Consider the following 21022-nt stretch of genomic DNA (forward strand, 5'->3'; position numbering starts at 1 on the left):
TTTGTAGTTTGGAAGCCTTCAGATTTTCATAGTATTTTATTTCCCTTACATTTCAAAGATCTTATAAGCCTTCTCTGTCTTGAGTGAGTATATTGCAGAAAAGATAGGAGTAAAGAAGCATGTGCTACATATGTCTATTGGCTAAGAGTCTTCATGGACTGTGGCCAATTGATGTAAGCTATAGAGCCCTCTGGCTAAGGTAGCCAGAGATGAGAAGGAGCTGAGGAGATCTGCCTGGGGAGAACCACACCAGCTCAGTATGAGTAGTCATCTAATCTCCTGCACTGGGTGAAAGCAGGGTGGAAAATCCAGTCCTTAGTTGTTGAGAATGGGTAATGTTGAATTATTTGATTGAATTCATAATGTACTTAAGGATTTTGACACTGAATGTTCTGCACTCATACATAATATAATCAAAAGGCTTCATATTGGAAGAAAGTAACTGTGATAAAAGCCATTATGAAGTGCTTGAGCTCATTCTGTTTTTCTTAAGTCAAAATATTTGATTTTGTATTAGGTTCTCTCTGCTTTCACTGACAAAGAACAAGCTGCATATGCAAAAGCAGGTGCTGTTGCAGAGGAAGTTCTGGCAGCAGTCCGTACTGTAATAGCTTTTGGAGGACAGGAAAAAGAAATTAAAAGGTAAGAGCAATGTTTGCTTTCATCAGCTGATTTTAAAGCACTTGCTTCAGATGGTTTGAAATTTTCTTGTATCTTTGCTGTTGCAAGTCTGTCAAAATAAGTAAGTCTTGTGCTTCCTGCGTGTTTAGGTAATGGGAAATTGTCTGTTACAGGCTGTTATAAGTTTCACTACATGTTGAAAGACAATTAGTTATTGACTATAGACTGAAAAATTGATATATTGTCTCTACTCTAGAAAGTGTACAAACTACTTTAAACATCACACAGTGAGAGCTTTAGACAAAAAAAAGGCCCTGCCATGAGAAGAAATGATGGTATCCTTGATAATCTGATTACTCAGTAGTTGTTGTGAAGGTACTAATAAACAATATCTTTATTTCCGCTATACTGTAAAACATCATTCTTGTGCTATATTTAACCTTTTATCTTAAGCTAACAATTATAATCTCAAAACCTGTCATGAATGGTTCACAATCAAAGTTCACTGACCTACAGGTTATTTAAGGAACTTGAATGCCAGTCCCTGAACTGCAATGCCCTTTTTTTTCTATATACCAGGCTGACCGATGTTGGCCTTTTCAGGAGTTACCTTCAAGTCTCTGTGCCTGACTACCAGGCTTACCTTTGTACAGTCTTAGGGTTATATATTTTATGTATCTTGTTGTACTTTGTGAGTATTCTTTTTCTAATTAATCCACGGAGTTTATGGTGCTGTGGTGGTGCCATGGTACAAATCTGAGTCTATTATGAACTTCTATCTTTCTTCCAGATACCATAAAAATTTAGAATATGCTAAACGGATTGGAATAAAAAAGGCTATTACAGCTAATATTTCTATGGGTGCTGCTTTCTTACTGATATATGCATCATATGCACTGGCCTTCTGGTATGGAACTACCTTGGTCTTAACTGATGATTACACTATTGGCAATGTCCTTACAGTAAGTATTAATGAGTAAATTCCCTATAATAGTGAGAAATACTAAAGAAAATACATTGAAGTGTATATTGGGAGCTTATTTGAGTTCAACAAGAATTATGTGCCAAAATTGGCAAAATAGCATTCTTTCTTCTTAACAAAAAGATTCCTACCACAAAAGGCTACACGCTGTTTCTATAGTATCTCAAAATCTACATCAAGCCAAATAAAACATATATTATTTTCAACTGTTTCTACATCTTTTCTGAATTCCATAACATCAGACTGATATAGAAATAGTTCAATCAAAAACTGAAGTACAGTACCCTTCCTAGTTGCTATTTGTTTTCAGATTTGTGGGACTGAATATATTTTCAGGATGCAGAAGCCAGTACTTTTTTTTAGCTGTTGTGTGGTTTAAGTAGATAATTTTATTGCTACTTTTCTTGTATTTTGCACCATAAGAGCTTGGAATCACTTCTTAGTATTTTTAGAAATTAAGGGGGAGAAAAATATACTTGTGACTAGGAAATATGTCACCATCTAACCAAAGGAAGAAAACCATAACTCATAAGTCATAACTTAAGTTCTTCTCTTGATGTGACAACCATTCTAATTTTGTATGAGATATCAAACAAATATGGCAAGAAGAATAACTTTGTTAACCATGATGAAACCCAGCCAGGAGACCATATGTATATATTTATATCTTTCTTAAACTACCTGTTTTGTTTTATTTTTTAATCACTGAAGTTTGCAAAAAATGGCTCTGGTATGTGCTATTGGCTCTTTTGAACCTGCTTATTTTTTTTTAAAGGCAGGCTGGCACACAGAACATCTCAGTGAGTTTCATGCCCTTGTGTGCAATTTTTTCAGTTCAAACTATTTCCAGTTTCTGTTGTCTATGTTGTAGTTCATTGAAATGGTGTTTTTATAACATGAATGGGAGGGTGTTGCCTTATTAGGTATCACATCTGTGAATGATCACTGTTGGAGAAAAGATGATGGGTGTGATGGACCTTTGCTCTGACGTATTATGGCTGTGTAATGGTTTAACCCCAGCCAGCAACTAAGCACCACGCAGCCACTTGCTCACTCCTCCCCACTCCCAGCGGGATGAGGAGGAGAATGAAAAAAAGTAAAACTCGTGGGTTGAGATAAGAACAGTTTAATAACTAAAGTAAAATAAAATATAATACTACTACTACTACTAAACATAATAATAATAATTGTAATGAAAAGGAATATAACAAAAAGAGAGAGAAATAAAACCCAAGAAAAGACAAGTGATGCACAATGCAATTGCTCACCACCCGCTGACCGATGCCTGAGCAGTGATCCGCCCCTCCCAGCCAACTCCCCCCAGTTAGTATATTGGACATGATGTTCTATGGTATGGAATATCCCTTTGGCTAGTTCGGGTCAGCTGCCCCGGCTCTGCTCCCTCCCAGCTTCTTGTGCACCTGCTTGCTGGCAGAGCATGGGAAACTGAAAAATCCTTGAATTAGGATAAGCACTACTTAGCAACAACTAAAACATCAGCATGTTATCAACATTATTCTCACACTAAATCCAAAACACAGCACTGTACCAGCTACTAAGAAGAAAATTAACTCTATCCCAGCCAAAACCAGGACAAGCTGTTATTGTGATCTCTGTTTGAGCAGTGTGTTTTTACTACTTTTGTTTTGATACTAGCAGAAAGCAATAAACTATGCTTCTCTGAGAAGCCCTTCTCCACAGGACTGCTCTCAATCCACTCATCGCCCGGCCTGTATTTGTGCTTGAGATTGCCCTAACTCATGTGCAGGACCTTGCACTTGGCCTTGTTGAACTTCATGAGGTTCGCATGGGCCCACCTCTCAAGCCTGTCAAGGTCTCTCTGGATGGCATCCCTTCCCTCCAGCGTGTTAACTGCACCGCACAGCTTGGTGCCATCAGCAATCTGGCTGAGAGTGCACTCAGTCCCACTGTCTATGTTGCCGACTAAGATGTTAAACACCATAAACATGTCACCATAAACATTTCTTTCAGGTCTTTTTCTCTGTATTGATTGGAGCTTTCAGTATTGGACAAACTGCTCCAAGCATAGAGGCATTTGCTAGTGCAAGAGGAGCTGCCTATGCAATCTTTAATATCATAGACAATGTGAGTATCTTTGCCCTCACTTTCATTTCAAAACTGAGAGACCCTTCTTTTTAAAGTACAGGCACTATTTATGGATATGAAATTAGTAAGAGTAAATAACAGTGTGTAAAATAAGCAGAAATATAAACATAAAAGTGGACAGAATGTGTAATTTTTAGTCAGTTCCTCTTTGTGTTCTAGTTATCAGTCCTTGCTTCAAAGGTAAAAGTACTGGATCTTTGAATCACTTGGTGTTGGAGGTATCCTCTAATGTTTTTATCATGAAGGTCACGTCTATGGTGCTATATAGATATGAGATTACAGCTGATGTAGGTATATGAGCATAGGTTTCAAGGCATCAGTGGCACCACCAGTAGTGAGAGGGTTGGCAAATCAATAAAAAACAACCTGGTAACCAGAATATGTACTTCAATTGCCAAGAGAGTCTGAAATAAGGGACGCTGTGATTTTACTAGCTAATGAAGTTCTATGAAATGCAATTGCATGTTTTGGATTATTGTGAAGACATGCTTCAAGTTCTAGACCCAGCCTGGATGGAAAGAAAAACAGTGATTATTAAGAACTCTGTTTCTGCTTAATGGTCAGTGGATTGGTTCTTTCTCACACAAATTGTTTCAGCAGAAAGGGCAAAGCTATAAATGAACAGCATATGAACAGCTCATTAGAGATGATCTGTTCAGGTTAATCATCAGGCAGTGAAATGAATCTCAAATTATGGCTAGCTGTGGGTACAGTCTTAAAGACAATGTACTAAATTCACACAAAAACTTAAATGAAGAAATTATAAAAGTATTCTTGCATGAGCAGATCATCAATGTAGTAATGAGGCAGCAAAACCATGCAATTTACATGTTTCAGAAATCTCATCTAAATTACTTTAAAATTACATTTAATATCTCTGCAGAATAATGGTGCACTCTAGCACTTCTTTATGAAAAAAATAATTAGGAAATAAGGTTGTTTTTTCTTTGTATTTTATTTTGCACAGGAGCCTCAGATTGACAGTTACTCAGAGACAGGTTACAAACCAGACTACATTAAAGGGAACTTGGAATTCCAAAATGTTTACTTCAATTATCCATCCAGACCAGATGTTGAGGTACTGTAAATGAAACTTTATACATATTACAGTTAAACATGTGGATCATTTGTTAGGAAACAAAGTCACATAAATAAAATTTTGTTGAAAATATAACAATTCCAAGTTGATTCTCTAATTTATATAAAACTACCTTGCCATCACAGTGATTTTAGCTAGAATTATTTACACCTTAGCTAAACATGTTAAGTTTTCTGAATGATTTTCTGTCTAAAGCTATAGTCAGTGTGGCTATGCAATAAAACTTAAAGATTTATTGCTATCAGAATCTAAATTTACGCATCTAACCCAAGTGTTTGTGTATAGTAATAATAATGAGATAGTGGGTTTCAAAAGTATCTGCAGTGCAGCTCTGTTAAGACTGTATCTCAACCAGTTAAAGAAAGCAGATCCAGTCAGGACTTGTTATATATGGAATAGAGATCAGAATCTGTATTTGTCTGTCTACACAGATAAAAAGTTTGCTTTTTAAAGCACTGTCATAAATCCAGAGTCTTAATACAGTGGTGGTGGAAGACATTTGAATGATTTCTGAAAATATTTTCATGAAGAGTGTCTTTGCACAATGTAACTATTTCCTTCCCTACCTTGAAGGAAAATCACTGACCTCGATAAAGGGATCTTTCTTACTTTTGATAGGCAGAAAGGAAAGACATAGAGCTTTCTTTTTAAGCCATTTTTACTCATAAATATGTTAAATATTTTGGCTTTTCCTTCTATCAAGAAAGTGAATGAAGTGAATGTGCTTGATTTTTCTTCATATAGAAATATAAATGAAAAGACAGCTATTGATCTCAGTGGATTATTTTATAAGTTTATACAGGTATGATACAAATAGAGATTTCTCCCCCATGGTTTCAGAAATAATAATTATAGGAGGTTAAGACTACACCAAACATTTAGTAAGTATTTCATAAATTATAGTAAAGAGAAAAATGAGGACGTCAAATAACTCAGGGTAGTTAATTTCTGCCTAAGTTTAATCTACCTGACTTTCAAGTTAACCCTTCTTTTCAACAGGATTAAATGCAGCAAAGTAACTGACAGGCATGATGAAGACTGAAACTTACTTCCTATCTCACTAGACTGATTTATTTGCCGTCCTTACTCTCTCTTCTCCGTTTGCTTTAAGTTAGAAACAGCCTAAATGGATTTAATTATGGATTTTATTTTGGTATAGGAAAAAGGTTCTGATTAATAGTCCACCGAAATCAGTGGTAATCCACAGGTTTTAGATCAACTTCTATTTGCTACTTTACTTAAGTTTGTTTGAGTTGTTCTACACAAGGTCTATACACTAAATTATCTATAGCATTATGACCAGAACATTAAATAAGGCTGGTTCATAAATTTTCAATTGTTATTACTTATGTTGGACTTCTTGTTTTGATCTAAAAATATTATAGCAAAATAAGATATACTAAAAGTTATGATTTGTCTATGCCTCTTGTTCCTAAACAGCGAAACATATTTCACTTGTAAAGCACACAAATATTGTACTAAGGGTGAAGAGGCAGCAGTAGTGCTGAGGGTAGAAATTTAGGAAGAAAGAGATGGTGACAAGGACACAGGGCTGCAAGGTATTGGGAAGTACATTGGGAGAGTATTGGAACGTATTGGTGCATGGCTGTACATTTAGAATGGAAATATGAACTTAACCATGATGCAGATGCTGACATTCAGGTATGCATAGTTCATTGCAGCCTAGTCCTTCTAGAAGACTAATTAGCAAAAAAGATGCTTTTCTCCATTTCAACATACATTTCCAACCACAGAAGTTGTACAAAGTAGTGAAAGCTGTACAGACTCCTGTACACCTTTTGTCATGTAAAGTAGAAACAAAAACACTTTATTCCTTTTCTCCTATTGTTGTATCTTCTTACTACTCAGGTGAGCAGGTTAATCAGAAAGGTGGGCAAAATTAAATGTACATGGCATGGACATGCTAACTCTGTGTCTGTTCTCCAGCCCCACTACACAGCCCAATACAGGTTATATTCTTGAAAATAAAGTGAAAGAGCAATTAGATGGCACCAAAGAGCTACATTTACCCTTTGTAAGAGTCCCAAGGAAGGCAAAACTTTGTATCTTCCATGGTTGTGAAATGCTATATTTCATGCTGACTAGTACAAAAAGGTTATATATTGTCCAATGAAATGTCACCGTTATAAAGAAGCCCCACCAGCAATTACAATCAAAAGGGGAAAAATTAAAGATACTTCAAGGTTACTAAAATGACTTTCCCTCCAAAACAACGTAGAGTATATTCTGTCACTTTTAACCGTGACTTTTACTGTACAATAGTTTTCCTGTAGTTTGCATGGTGCGTTAAAGAAAAAGGTGAGGCAACATAATACAGAAACATTGCATCATATTGTTTCTATATTATATTTTAGTTACGGGTAGTAATCATATTATTATTATTTTGTCATCAACTGGTTCATGATATGGGTAATTGTAAAGTGTGTTGTATAATACATTGATATTGGACCAATTGTGATGTAAATATGAAGAAAATTAAGCTGAAGTCATTAGTTATCCAAATTTTAAACTCATGTTTATAAATTTTTTTTTGTACCAGATTCTGCTATGAATATGAAGGATATTTTATTGTAGTCTTTAGAGTTTCTTCAAATTTACACTGACATTTTTACACACTGTTATGGTTTTGGTGACCTTTCTTATATGCACAGATACTGAAGGGCTTGAATCTCAAGGTTAGCTATGGCCAGACAGTGGCCCTGGTTGGTGGCAGTGGCTGTGGGAAAAGTACAACTGTTCAGCTCATCCAGAGATTTTACGATCCCAAGGAAGGCACGGTAAGATACCGCAAGTGAGATGACTGCTATGTCTGTCACAGTTCTTGGAAGTCTAGTTCTGGCCTCACTGCCCTTGTTCCAATGACATGGTAAAGTCTCCCCTAAAAAGGCATGTGCCAACCTGGGGAGAGAGGTTCCTTGACCAAAACACTTAGTAAACCGTTTTTGTCTGCTTCCTTTTGTTTAGGTTACCATTGATGGGCAGGATATTAAGACCTTAAACGTAAGATACCTGCGGGAGATTATTGGTGTGGTGAATCAGGAGCCCGTGCTCTTTGCTACTACCATTGCAGAAAACATTCGTTATGGCCGTGAGGACGTCACCATGGAAGAGATTGAAAAAGCTACCAAGGAAGCGAATGCTTATGACTTCATCATGAAGCTACCCAACGTAAGCAAACCAACTGTCCTACTGAAATAATTTCTCCTAAACCTTCTTGTGCCAAATAGCTGCTTAGAAGGGATTCTCATAAACAGAGGAAGCTATCCCTGGAGCTGTGAATAAGCAGAGCTATGCAGAGCTTCCTCATAACATTGAAGAATAATGTTAATTTTAAATCTTTAGGTCATGACTTGATGAGCATGTGGAGAACTATTAGGATTCCAGGGACACAAACAATTAGACAGGTACATCCAAGTAGGTGTTTATCCTGTAGTGTTTTAGTGGAAGGAGAAGATGCCGCCGGGGCTACTGACACCGACATGCCTTTTCTTTACACGGCCTTTCTTTGGTGAAAGGACTGTGCCACTGAGTGTTGTGGAAATGTGTGTGGTTGTCTTGTAGAAGTTTGAAACTGTCGTTGGAGAAAGAGGGGCACAGCTGAGCGGAGGCCAGAAGCAAAGAATAGCAATTGCCCGAGCTCTGGTTCGTAATCCTAAAATTCTTCTGCTTGATGAGGCAACATCAGCTTTGGATACTGAGAGTGAATCAGTTGTGCAGGCAGCACTGGACAAGGTCAGTAGTGTTCTAAAATGAAGCAGGTAAGCAGGACCCTAATATTTACTTTTTCCCCAGACATTTGTTGAAAGACCTGCAAGCAATAGAGACCCTTAAAACAAAAAAGGTAAACTTGGATTTGGCAAATATTCTCTGTACAGAGAATTTTTGAGATCCTGCAGGTATTACAGAGAGGGATCTTGCTTCAAGTGAGAAGATGGAATTATATTTTCTGCATTATTAAACTTAAATCAACATTTTCTTGGTGTAAATACCATCCCCTGCAATTAGCTGTCTTACTGGCATGCATATTGTTGTCAGCCACCTACTTAATTAACTTGTGTTAGAGCCTGACAGACAAGGTAAGTGCTACCAGCATGTCATAAGTGATGGTAGCAGTGACTTGGCAGGAAACACTCCAAGGAAACATGTGCTTCAGTTAACATGAATACATCTAGGTGCTTGTTTTGTTCTTAATGTAGAGCTGTCTCACTAAGGGACAGCTGATCCCTGGTGCAACTCAGGAGTCTCTGTATTCATACTGGGGCTGTACACCCAAATGGTATTCTGGATTTACTCAGTTGGATTCTACTGGAGTACTGTGATGCTTCCTGCTGCTGTTGGATAGAGAAAGACAGTTAGAGGAGAATTATTAATGGAAATACATTTAGTAGAGAAGTTATTTGTCTAGCTTTTCTTGGTCACATTTTCTTATAAATTTGGATCCTCATAAACCTTTGCAGAAGACCTAGGGACTCATAGAATCATAGAATGGTTTGGGTTGAAAGGGACCTTTAGAGATCATCTAGTTCCAACCCCCCTGCTATGGGCAGGGAGATCTTTCACTAGATCAGGTTGCTCAAAGCCCTGTCCAACCTGACTCTGAACACTTCCAATGATGGAGAATCCACAACCTCTCTGGGCAACCTGTTCCAGTGTCTCACCACCCTCATAGTAAAAAATTTCTTCCTTATATCCAATCTAAATCTACCCTCTTTCAGTTTAAAACCATTGTCCCTTGTCCTGTCACTACAGGCCCTGGTAAAAAGTCTCTCTCCACCTATGTTATAAGGCCCCTTTATATACTGAAAGGCCACAATAAGGTCTCCCTGGAGCCTTCACTTCTCCAGGCTGAACAACCCCAACTCTCTCAGCCTTTCTTCATAGGAGAGATCTTTCAGCCCTCTGATCATTTTTGTGGCCCTCCTCTGGACCCGCTCTAACAGGTCCTTGTCTTTCTTGTACTGAGAACTCCAGAGATGGATGCAGGACTCCAGGTGGAGTCTCACCAGAGCAGAGTGGAGGGGCAGAATCACCTCCCTCAACCTGCTGGCCATGCTTCTTTTTATGCAGCCCAGGATATGACTGGCTTTCTGGGATGCGAGTGCTCATGTCCAACTTTTCATCCACCAGTATTCCCAAACCCTTCTCTGCAGGGCTGCTCACAATCCATCCATCCCCCAGTCTGTGTTGATAGGGAGGATTGCCCTGATCCAGGTGCAGGGCCTTGCACTTGGCCTTGTTGAACTTTGTGAGGTTCACGTGGGCCCACTCCTCAAGCCTGTCAAGGTCCCTCTGGCTGCCATCCCTTCCCTCAAGCGAATCAACTGCATCACTCAGCTTGGTGTCATCCTCAAACTTGCTGCTGGTGCACTCAATCCCATTTATCTATGTCAATGATGAAGATATTAAATAGTATGGGTCCCGGTATGGACCCTTGAGGGACATCGCTGAAGATGAACTCCATCGAGGTTCCAACAATATTCCACTGCTTGGGATCATTACTTTGATTATTTATACTAAAAGTTGCTTCATCATTTTAATAGAGCCTGGTAATTAAAATGGCAAGCTGTAACTTTCGATACATTACGTGTGATAGGCTTATAAATATCCAAAGATAGGTAGTTAGTTGAAATGTATTTCACATGAAATTGTAGAGAATTTTTTTTTTCAGTGAAGCTACTTGAGTTAGCAATGACTTAGAGCTTAAAACACTGAAATTTTTTAAATGTCAGTGTGAAATATTTTGTAATGCTTCTGAGTATAAACTATCCTTCACAGATTTTAAGGTTTAAAGGAACAACTATGGGCTTAAATATAAAAACTTTTAGCATTTTTTAAATTTTAAGGTTTGTAACATTGTAGCATTCTAGAATTTTAAATATTGATAGTTTTGTTTAGATATTTGTGATCAAAATTTGATGGTTTTATGTGCCACAGTGAAAAAATTGTCTCTAATATTAATTTTCAAGCTAAAGATTATATTTTTGTTTTAAGGTACTTATTGAAATCTGTTTTTTAAATTTTTTTTTTGAAGTTATATTTTTCTGTGAACTATTCTAATGTTTCCCTTAGGTCTTATTCAACTCTAATATGAAGATGAACATTTTTTGAATATACTTAGAAATACCCATTTTAAATGTTGTTATTTCTAGGCAAGGGAAGGACGCACCACGGTTGTAGTAGCTCATCGACTGTCAACAGTCCGAAATGCAGATCTTATAGCTGTGTTCGAAGGTGGAGTTATCGCAGAACAAGGGAATCATTTTAAATTGCTTGAGAGAAAGGGAATCTACTACAAACTCGTTAACATGCAGGTACTTCTTTCTTGCTATCTGTTGCCTCATTTTCTTTTTTGTATTCCGTGCCCATAGTTATTGTATGCTATCAGAAGTATGGGGAATTCTGCAGCATATTTTGTTAACAAAAAAAAATTTACTTTGAAAGGAGAGCAGTAATTTGAGAGAGGAGACCACTAGTGTTCATACCAGACCTATTTAAACCCAGGATAGTACATTTTTAATCCTCTAGGGATTAAAACTTAAAAGATTATTTTATGTTTTCCTTTTATGCAGTTAATGTAGAGCAGCTGACTACAGTATTTTGCTATTCCATTGCTTGTTCTTAGCCTATGATAAAAGGTAAAATACAGTAGCTGATACTGCAGGAATAGAGCATGCATATTTTGAGCTGTTTAGTTACAATCCTTCATACTGAATTTCTTTCTAAAGAAAAAAAAATGTGGAGGAATAGGAGAAAAAGAAAAATAATCCAGCTATGCTGAGTGCAAAAATATGTAAACTTTTGAAGTTATGTAGCCAGAAACAAAGAGATTGGAAATTAATATAAATATCAGAAATGTATTAGTTATTAAGTGAAGAACAAAATACTTTGATACTTCCCGATGTCCCATGCGATAGTTAGGTTATAGCTGAGCTTCACTGTAGCCTTCTGTGTCACTGGTGTTTTACTGCATAACCACTATGTCCACTAAAGAAACTGAAACTGCTATCTCAGTATGCCAGACTGAAAAGAGTAAACTAGGCCAATTAAAACATTTCTTCATAAAATAACTATGAGAATGCATTTGGTCACCATAGATTCAAAGTAACTTTGTATTCAAGCAAATGTGATAATGGGAAAAATTAGGAAATATAAAATGGAAAGAAAATAAAAAATAACAGAAAATAACAGAAAATGGAAAGAAAGCAAAAAAAGTTACTTTTATTAGTAGTACAAAAAGCAGTAAGAAATAAAATCTTTCTGGAAAAAAAGAAATACAAGTTGAAGGCAACTTTGAATCCAGTTACTATTAAATACCTCAGTGGTGGGTAGACATTTATTTATTCTGTCAAAAAGACTGGCAAAACTACCACCAAAAGTAGGGCTCTTTTCCAGGCTGTTCAGATTTTTCAGTCAAAATCTCTTTTTTTGACCTGTTCCATCCTGAACTTCCTTATTGCATTTAAAGTCAAGAATTGTTAAGTGTTCTGCACTAAAGAAGGGTAATTTTTTCTCACTTCATGAATAAACAGTGTATCCACTGAGAACTCATTCAAAAAGATCGCAAGATGAGTTCAACTGGTTTACACTCAATTTAAAACTCTGTTAGGAGTTAATTCATCAAAAAAGAGCGGCTACTTCCACTCCCCTGCCCTCCACTTAGTATAAGTATTTTCTTGAGAGGTGGGATACTCTCATATATGAATCAAGCTCTGAAGATAGAGATCTACTCAAATATAATACAGATTTTCATATCTGCTTTCTAGCATTATATATTGTTCTCCCCATATCTCTTTCCACTGAAACAAAGTTACTTATACTTTGATTACCTCATAATTTTGAAAATTCAAAGTAAAATATGCATATTAATCTTAACATCATGTTCTTCCCTCTTTTAGGCAATAGAAGCTGAAGTTCCATCATCAGAAAAAGATGAGAATGCACTTAGTGTCAAAAAAAGTGAATCTGAACCAGAATTTGAAGAATCCTTAACAACAGGATTGAGAAGACGATCAACTCGGAGAAGCATGAAAAAGCCAGGAGCACAAAATGATGATCTTGATGAGAAAACGAGTTCACCTGTAAGTATCTTTGCAGAGCTGTTAGTGAACTTTGATTCCTTTCAACAAAGTATGTTAAAATTAAATTCATTCTCCTGCTCTAGAAAGGTACAAGAAGAAGGAGGCATTTGATAGGGGTGAAAAAACCATGAGAATTTTCTAATTCTAAATAGCCTTTGACTGATAATATTCATAACTTATTTTGTTATTCTCACTATGAATGATTATACAAATAAAATGGGACTTTAAAAATCTATAACAAGGATGAGTTTATTCTTGAAAATCAATTTGCTATAAAAGAAATATACTTACGTATATTTGCATATCTTACCGACATAGTCTATACAGGTTAAACATTCATTTTTGGATCAGAAACAGAACATTTGGCCCAACATACAACTCTTACAGCAAACCTTACCAAAAAAACCCATACAACAAATATGATTGCATTCATATTTGCAGCAAATACTTCGCTGTTATAAATTGCTTAATGAACAATTACTTCAATTAATCTAGTCATGGATTACATACAGCAATATGCCCAGAATGAATAGTTCAGTCACCATTCACCAATAGCAAGAGTATAGATCAATGAAAATGATATAGATAAACTAAAATATGATGACAAGAGCTGTAGATATATTCTAACAGCTCTTTTTTCCTTGTATTAAAATAATAAAAAGAAATGTACAATTAGTTAATTATTCATGTTCTTAAAAAGTATACATTTTGACTTCCCCTGAGTAGATTCTGGGAGTAGGAAATCGACTATTAATGTCTCTTTTTCTCCATATTTCTCCAAATACATACATGTTTGTCCTAATGGAATTCCCATTTTTTAGGATGAAGAATTACCTCCAGCTTCATTTCTGAAAATTATGAAGTTGAACAAAACTGAATGGCCATACTTTGTAGCTGGAATTTTATGTGCAATTATCAATGGAGCTTTACAACCTGCATTTGCAATCATATTTTCAGAAATTATAGGGGTAAGTTTGAATAAAATATGCAAAAAACTGTAAAGCCCACAGAATTTATTTCTAATAAAACCACGTCTTAAACAATCACTGCATAATGAAGCTGAGGAGTGAATGAAGCACTATTACAAAAATCTGAAGAATTATATGAAATTTGCAAAATCCTAAAAATCTTGCTACAACCTGAAATTTGCTTGTTATACCTATAATCACATGTAACATATGCTCAAATTTTATATGAATGCAAATGACTACAAAACACAGTTATTGAGAAAGATGGGAGTATTTTAGATTATTAGTTGATTTAAAAAAATTGTTTTAAATATTATTTTATAGATTTTTTCAGAAACTGACAAGACCATTTTAAGAGAAAAGAGCAACTTATATTCAGTGCTGTTTTTAGTACTTGGGATCATTTCCTTTTTTACTTTCTTTTTTCAGGTATGTTTTATTATTTTAGCTTTATTATAATTGTTCATCATGTTTTAGAAACCACGAATACTGGTTTAGTAACTGAAATATACTAAAAATTTGTATCTTCTTAACACATCTCCAACTCAAACCAAAACCCGCATTTATGGTTCTAGATGTACCTTGTGCTGAATTGAATCTTTTTTGACCTAGAGCTTCTCATGTGTTAGAGACCTTCCAACCTGTTCTGACCTCTTAACTTCAGAACTTCCCCTCTTCTTCACCAGTCAAACACATCTCAGCATGAAACTCTGGATTCTCTCACTCCTTTTTGCATTGCCACCTAACAGCCAACCCCTCCAGCCTTTACACTATACCACGCTCTTCTCACCCTCAAGCCCTCCTATGTGAATGTTAGTAATTGCAAATCTACCAATCTCCTGCCTTAGCTCTTCAATTTTTTACTCCCCTAACCCCTTCTCCATTCAAGTCTTATCTTATGTGAGCCCCCCCAAGATTCCCAGGCCCAGTTCATCAAGTAACACCCATCATGCTGATATTCAGCTCCTCCTGCTTAAATACTAATGGTTGAACAGTAATACCTCATCCGGTGCTCTCACTGATCTCTATAGCCATCTGAACTTTTACAAAAAAAGTATTTTAACTTTACCCTAATTCTTATACATATCTAACTGCTACAACAGTGCCACAGTAAAAAAAAAAAAAAAGAAAAAAAAAAGGTAGTAATCATACAGGTGCAAACTTTGGCGTTTAAATATTTTCATATATAGTCTGGTTTATAATTTCTCAGTATGTTTGCATAGTTTTATCCATTAAATGAGCCTACACAGTGAAATAACAGAGTGCATTTGGGACAGCAGCATAAACAGTCTCTTGCAAAAACCTCCTGGTTTATTTATGGAATTGTCTTGTTGCACATGCATGCAAGAAGGCCTTGAGTATAGAAGACTGAGTTGTAGATGGCTATGACAGGTTTGCTCAATTTATCAAAGTTCATATAATGTTTTAAATATGAGTGGGAAGAGTTCATTGAGATGTAACACCCCCAAATTAGTGAGAATGAAAAAAATTTAAAACATTCTTATAATCTCTTTATGTAATGCCCATTCTCTGGTGTTCTTTTGTGATTTTTTTCTAAGTCACTTACTTGTGCCAATTTACTGAAAGTATAGGAGCACAGCAAAGATAATGCTCAAAGTTAACTGAGAAATATTTGCTGATTGGAATATGCCATAATAATTTTTCTTAGTATCACATAGTACAGTTGCATCTGTGATTTGTATTTTAAGAGTATTCAATTTCACAAATGTAGATTCCAAACAATTAATATTCGTAATCACATAAAGGTGGTAGTAAGCTAAACAAAGCTAATTATAAACACTGATGTCATACTAAAATGTAGGAAGAGTGTATCTTCCCAAAATTTTAACCAGCATATTCCTTTTTGTATCTTGTTAAATTGATTCATATATCTGGCTAAAAATATGTTCAATTCATTATAAAACATCACTTCTGTATTACTGCTGATAGCTATGTCAGGTTGCGTTAGGATCCCGGGGAAAAAATCTTAATTCCATTGGAATCAATTGGAAATTTGTGTTTGACTTCAATGAACCCAGATTGCCTTATGAAGTCTTTAACCTAAACCGAATGGCCTAAAAGCCACTTGTTTAAATCTGACTTAGGTCAACTCAGATAAAAATGAAGTCGAAGGGTTGATTAGTGGTCTTTTCCTTGAAGCATGCTGGTGAAGCAGTGCTGGGAAATATCGCTATGCTCTATATATTTTTTTGAGAAATAATATTTGAATGTATGTACTGTGAACCTACTACAATTTATGAATATTAAACCTGGTTTTACATTTGCTTTGTGTATCTAAAATATTTATTGAATAAACACAAACAATGTAATAGTATGCTAAACATTGTACCTTTTCTCACGTAGGGTTTCACATTTGGCAAAGCTGGAGAAATTCTTACAATGAGGCTTCGATTCATGGCGTTTAAAGCAATGCTTAGACAGGTAAAGTTAATAAATATTTTGATTTCCAGGGTCTTAAAAATAATTAATTGCATAGATATCATAACTGTATTCTACATTATTCTATCATATTATGACTTGTCTACAGAGAAGATTTGTTAAATCAGTCTAGAAACCAATTTGGTTAGTTACATGTGGTTAAGCAAAGTATCCTTAGAGGGAGAGTCTTAAATCAATACAAGAGTTTTTTATGTACTCCTTGCAAGGACTTAGATTTACAGCCAAGTTACTATGGTCTGACAAGTCGATGTGCACCAGCAGCATCCCATTATGTGTTCATTTGCCTGCTTTGCTTTCTTGGTGCCCTTTCTCCCCTAAAGAAATTCAATGTAATGCAGCTGACACTGTAAGTCTTACTTCAAATGTCTAATTTAAATTGCAATATGTACAGATATGTTTTTATTTATTTCTTGAAGGTCTCTTTCAAAAAGTTTGCAAATCTATAATTGTTGTTCGTTAATACAATAGTGAGATTGTATACTTAAATCTAAAGCCACTGTCTGAGAATTAAAACATCAATATTTCATAGTGTTTTTAAGTAATTCATGTAGTTATCTAAATTGGCCTTAATCTTGCATGATTTCAGGATCAGTATTTTAGATTTTCAAACATACCATATAATATTTCTGGAGTTTTATGTCTTGCACATAAAGCTATGTATAGACACAGAATTTGATTCATGTGAACATGACTATTTGCTTTGCGGATGGAAAGCTGTTGTAGTCTGAAAAACTATGATCTATAGATTAGCCTCACTGAAAACCTAATGAAAGAGCAATCTTACAATTGAGTCTTGAGGTCACAAAAGCCTGTACTACATCACCAGGTCTTCATTCAATGCATATTACACATGAAAGTTTAAATCAGATATTTGGTCACATGGTGAATAAATTATAAACTGTGTACCTGACCCCAACAATTGACTTTGATCAGATAGGCCAGTTTGTTTTGGGTTTTTTGGGGTTTTTTGTCTCATAGCTTCCAAAAAAGCCTCTTCAATCTGGGGAGAAACAAAGCGATGAATTGGGAGTTTTTACTTTGAAAATTCTTTACACTTAATTCATCCCCAAACAGCTTTGCAATTGTAAAGGAGTGTGACTGAAGAGTAATCTCCTCCAAGGGGATGCAGTTTCAGCAGCAGTGGGGGAGGGTAAATTTTGATTTGGGGAATCCCCCAGGCTGTTCTCCTTCCTTCTCAGCAGTGACAGTGTATACATCAGATCATCCACAAGCATACACTTTTTTCTAAAAATATTCATTGTGCAATGAAGGAATTAAACTTCATTAAATATGCAGAACTCATGCACTGCCATATACACAGTCTTCTGACACTGAACTCAGTTGCATTAGGCAGACCTCAGTTTTACTTTGTAGTTTATATGAAATGTCCAAAAACTGGTCCTAAGAAAAATGTTTCTTATTGTAGGACATGGGCTGGTTTGATAATTCTAAAAATAGCACTGGAGCATTAACTACAAGACTTGCTAATGATGCCTCACAAGTGAAAGGAGTAAGTAAAATTTTGGTTTGGAATTTTTCATATTTGGTTTAGTATGTAGTAAAGTTGCAGCTTAGGTTTGACTGATTGGATAACAGTCTTGACTTTGACAACTAAAATTTACTATAAAATGACAGCTGGTATAGAATGCACTGATGCTTTTTATAACAGTGATGGTAATATATGTTTACAAATAATTTCCAAGTAAACCTTTTTTTAAGTTTACCGTTGTGCTGTATTGTGATCTTCATTATTAAACAAATTAATTGGGAATCTCTAGAGATCTCTTATTTACCTAAAGATATGCATCTAAATTTGTTCATTTTATGACCTCCTACTATTTTTTTGATCGTACAGATTCCTCATATGAAAAAAATTAGACATAGTATCAATAGATTTCCTTTTCCTTGTTACTTTTTGGAGATTCTTTAGAAGTAATCTGTGGACTTTCAGGTGTCTGTAATATTAGGCTAAAGAGCACTGAATGTAATTATTCATGTATGCTTAAGTAAATTTTTACTGCTAACATGAAGTTATGTGCTTTTTTTCTGAACTGAGGAGTTCTGTAGTATCTTTGGCTTTATTTCCATAGTAGAAGTTAAACATTTAATTTTCTTCTTCATTGAGCTCTGTGTGATGACTTATAAAGCTAGCTGCATGATCTACAAAATGTGACAGATTTTAATGTTTAGCTGTAAATGTAAATATGTGATATGGTTAAAGTCTGTTCAGCTTCAAGAGCAGAACTTAGAAATTGCAGTGCAAATTTAAGTAATCAGAATATGGAGAGAGAAGAATTAAATGTGATCTAGATAATTTTTTACAAAATAATTTAAGAAACTCCCATTTTGAAAAATAGCAAAACTGAGTTAAGACTTTCTAAATAGCGTTTTGAGAATCAGGAATATTATAGGTGAATTTTATTTAAGAAGCAGTTACTTTAGCAAGAAATGTCTTTTCTTCTTCCTCCAGGCAACTGGTGTCAGACTGGCATTAATTGCCCAAAACATAGCTAACCTGGGGACTGGAATTATTATATCATTAATTTATGGCTGGCAGCTGACCCTGCTACTTTTAGCTGTTGTGCCAATCATTGCAGTGGCAGGAATGATTGAAATGAAGATGTTGGCTGGGCATGCTAAAAAAGATAAAGAAGAGCTGGAAGCTGCAGGAAAGGTGGGTCTAGAGAAGTTTATCTATTTCTGCGTAATGTATACAGTCATGTTTACCAAAGCATTGTTGATGGATGTATTACTTCCAAATACAGAACATATCATCATATATAACTTTCAGAGACAGCCAGACTCTATGTAGACCTACAGAGCATAACACCTCTTCAATAATAATTGAAGACTTATGTTATTAACTGATACTTATTTTTATAATTGATAAACCCCAGAATGTTATAAGCACTATTCAGGCACATTCTTTTCTCCTTCCTGTTCTAATCATCTATATTTTCCTTATTTTGCAACCCTCTTCATTTTGACATTCTCTTTTTCCTTTTGTCATCCCTTTTTGGCATGTCATCTGTCTTACATATATTATACTGCTCTTTTTTTTTTTTTCTCTTTCATCTTATTAATGTTTGCAGGGATAATGTGTATATATTCACTGGCTTCTGAGTCTGTTTGCCATTCCTTTATTTCTTGAGTGGAAGAGAAAGATGAGAGCTGAAAAGCAAGAAGGCTAGACTCTTGTTTAAGAAATTAGATGAAAGCATTTAATGTCACTTCATTCCAAAAATCCTTTTGGGACAGAACAACTATTTCATCACTTCCCAGATATTGCTTTCTTCAAGGTAAAACTTTTCTAAGATCCCTTCCTATGTCCTACTGTTTTTAAAAGTTGTTGAGAAGAAAATAATTTGTCTAAGGCCATGCACATAAGAAATGGTATTAATCTTCAGATTTGGTGTTTAAATGTATGTGTCTGCATATGTGCTAGCAGTCCAATGTCCCCTTATAGTTATTGGAGATGCTATAGTGGCTGGGTGGCCTCCAGCTGCCATTTCAGAAGGGTATGGGTCTACTCTATGTTCTATGTCGTATCTGCCGTGCCTTACCCAAATGTTTTGAGAATGCTAGAGCATCTCCAATGGCACAAGCCACCTGCATGTGAGCAACTGAATTGGAGTCCTTCCCACTCCAGTCAACGATCCTCGAGAAAGAGACTAGGTAGGCACATAGTGCATAGGCAGCTGAATTGCTTTCTAGTTGGGTTGAATGGGTATCCATTGACTACACTGGTAGCCTAGACATCTAAATTCAGGTGTCTTAATCTGGATCTGACACTCCCACTCCCCCAGTAACTCCTATTTGCTAAATGGGTTTTATTTCCTTCCATCATGTCTGTAGATAAAGTTGCTGAAAAACATTTTTGTCCCTCCAAGTCCACAGGAAATTGTGTGTAATGATCTTTCCGTGGGCATTTTCGCATAAGCCAAAGGATGCATTTCCTTTCCTTTCAACTGACTACATTTCTTCTGCTTCTTCTTTCTAATGGCTGAACATTTATTTCATATTGTTTTGTTTTAAGATATGACAGAAAAAAGTTGACAATTCTTGGAATAGGCACTAGAGACTTTCTTAATGCAGCAGATTGTGAAGAATTAGCACAGGTGTTACAGAAATTTATGATTTTTTTTTTTAAAGTTGAGGAAATACTTTCTTTTCTTAGCAATGTATGAGTTTCCCCTCTTAAGGCCACCTAAGCAAGCACTAGACTACAGGCATTTTATTCAATTACCAATTTTTTAAAAATCAGTTTTCTTCAGTGAAAATGGGGTTCTACCCAGAAAATTTGCTTTCTGCAAAGGGTTGGTGAACTTACATTACTAACGAAAAAAGAAGACCACTCCTTTGAGTATTGGTGAGACAATATAGCTAAGACGAATAAAATCTATTTCTTTTCTTTGTTATCATTAACATTGTGTATTACACTCAAATCAATGAGTTAGTCAATTGTGTGCAAATTTTCAAACAGTGGGACAAGCATTACTGAGGCTATAAGATAATTATATCCCTATATTTTAGAACAAAGATAACAGTACCACAGTTGAAAAATCTTTGGTAACAGTTCATGGAGAAAAATGCTTTCAGGTCTGTGGTTTAGCTAACTTAGATAAAAGTAGCGGGGTATGGAGGTTATTTGGTTTCCTGTTTTAAA

At 35.6% G+C, this 21022-nt stretch overlaps 1 protein-coding gene across 2 annotated transcripts in view; it reads left to right on the forward strand.

Moving 5' to 3' along the window:
* The window catches only part of ABCB1 (ATP binding cassette subfamily B member 1), a 47581-nt gene that overhangs the window by 11354 nt on the left and 15205 nt on the right, over positions 1–21022 (forward strand). The window contains exons 8-21 of one of the 2 annotated variants that reach the window (XM_050891561.1): positions 518–642; positions 1412–1583; positions 3596–3709; positions 4698–4808; positions 7502–7627; positions 7815–8018; positions 8412–8582; positions 11000–11161; positions 12746–12928; positions 13750–13896; positions 14221–14325; positions 16261–16338; positions 17783–17866; positions 18827–19030. In XM_050891561.1, coding sequence (XP_050747518.1) covers positions 518–642; positions 1412–1583; positions 3596–3709; positions 4698–4808; positions 7502–7627; positions 7815–8018; positions 8412–8582; positions 11000–11161; positions 12746–12928; positions 13750–13896; positions 14221–14325; positions 16261–16338; positions 17783–17866; positions 18827–19030 — 1986 coding nt within the window. Of the gene's footprint in view, positions 1–517; positions 643–1411; positions 1584–3595; positions 3710–4697; positions 4809–7501; positions 7628–7814; positions 8019–8411; positions 8583–10999; positions 11162–12745; positions 12929–13749; positions 13897–14220; positions 14326–16260; positions 16339–17782; positions 17867–18826; positions 19031–19597; positions 19656–21022 lie in introns of those variants that run through there. The other variant, XM_050891562.1, reaches the window with a different exon arrangement.

Source organism: Gymnogyps californianus, chromosome 2 (assembly GCF_018139145.2).
Source record: "Gymnogyps californianus isolate 813 chromosome 2, ASM1813914v2, whole genome shotgun sequence".
NCBI classification, from domain to species: domain Eukaryota; kingdom Metazoa; phylum Chordata; class Aves; order Accipitriformes; family Cathartidae; genus Gymnogyps; species Gymnogyps californianus.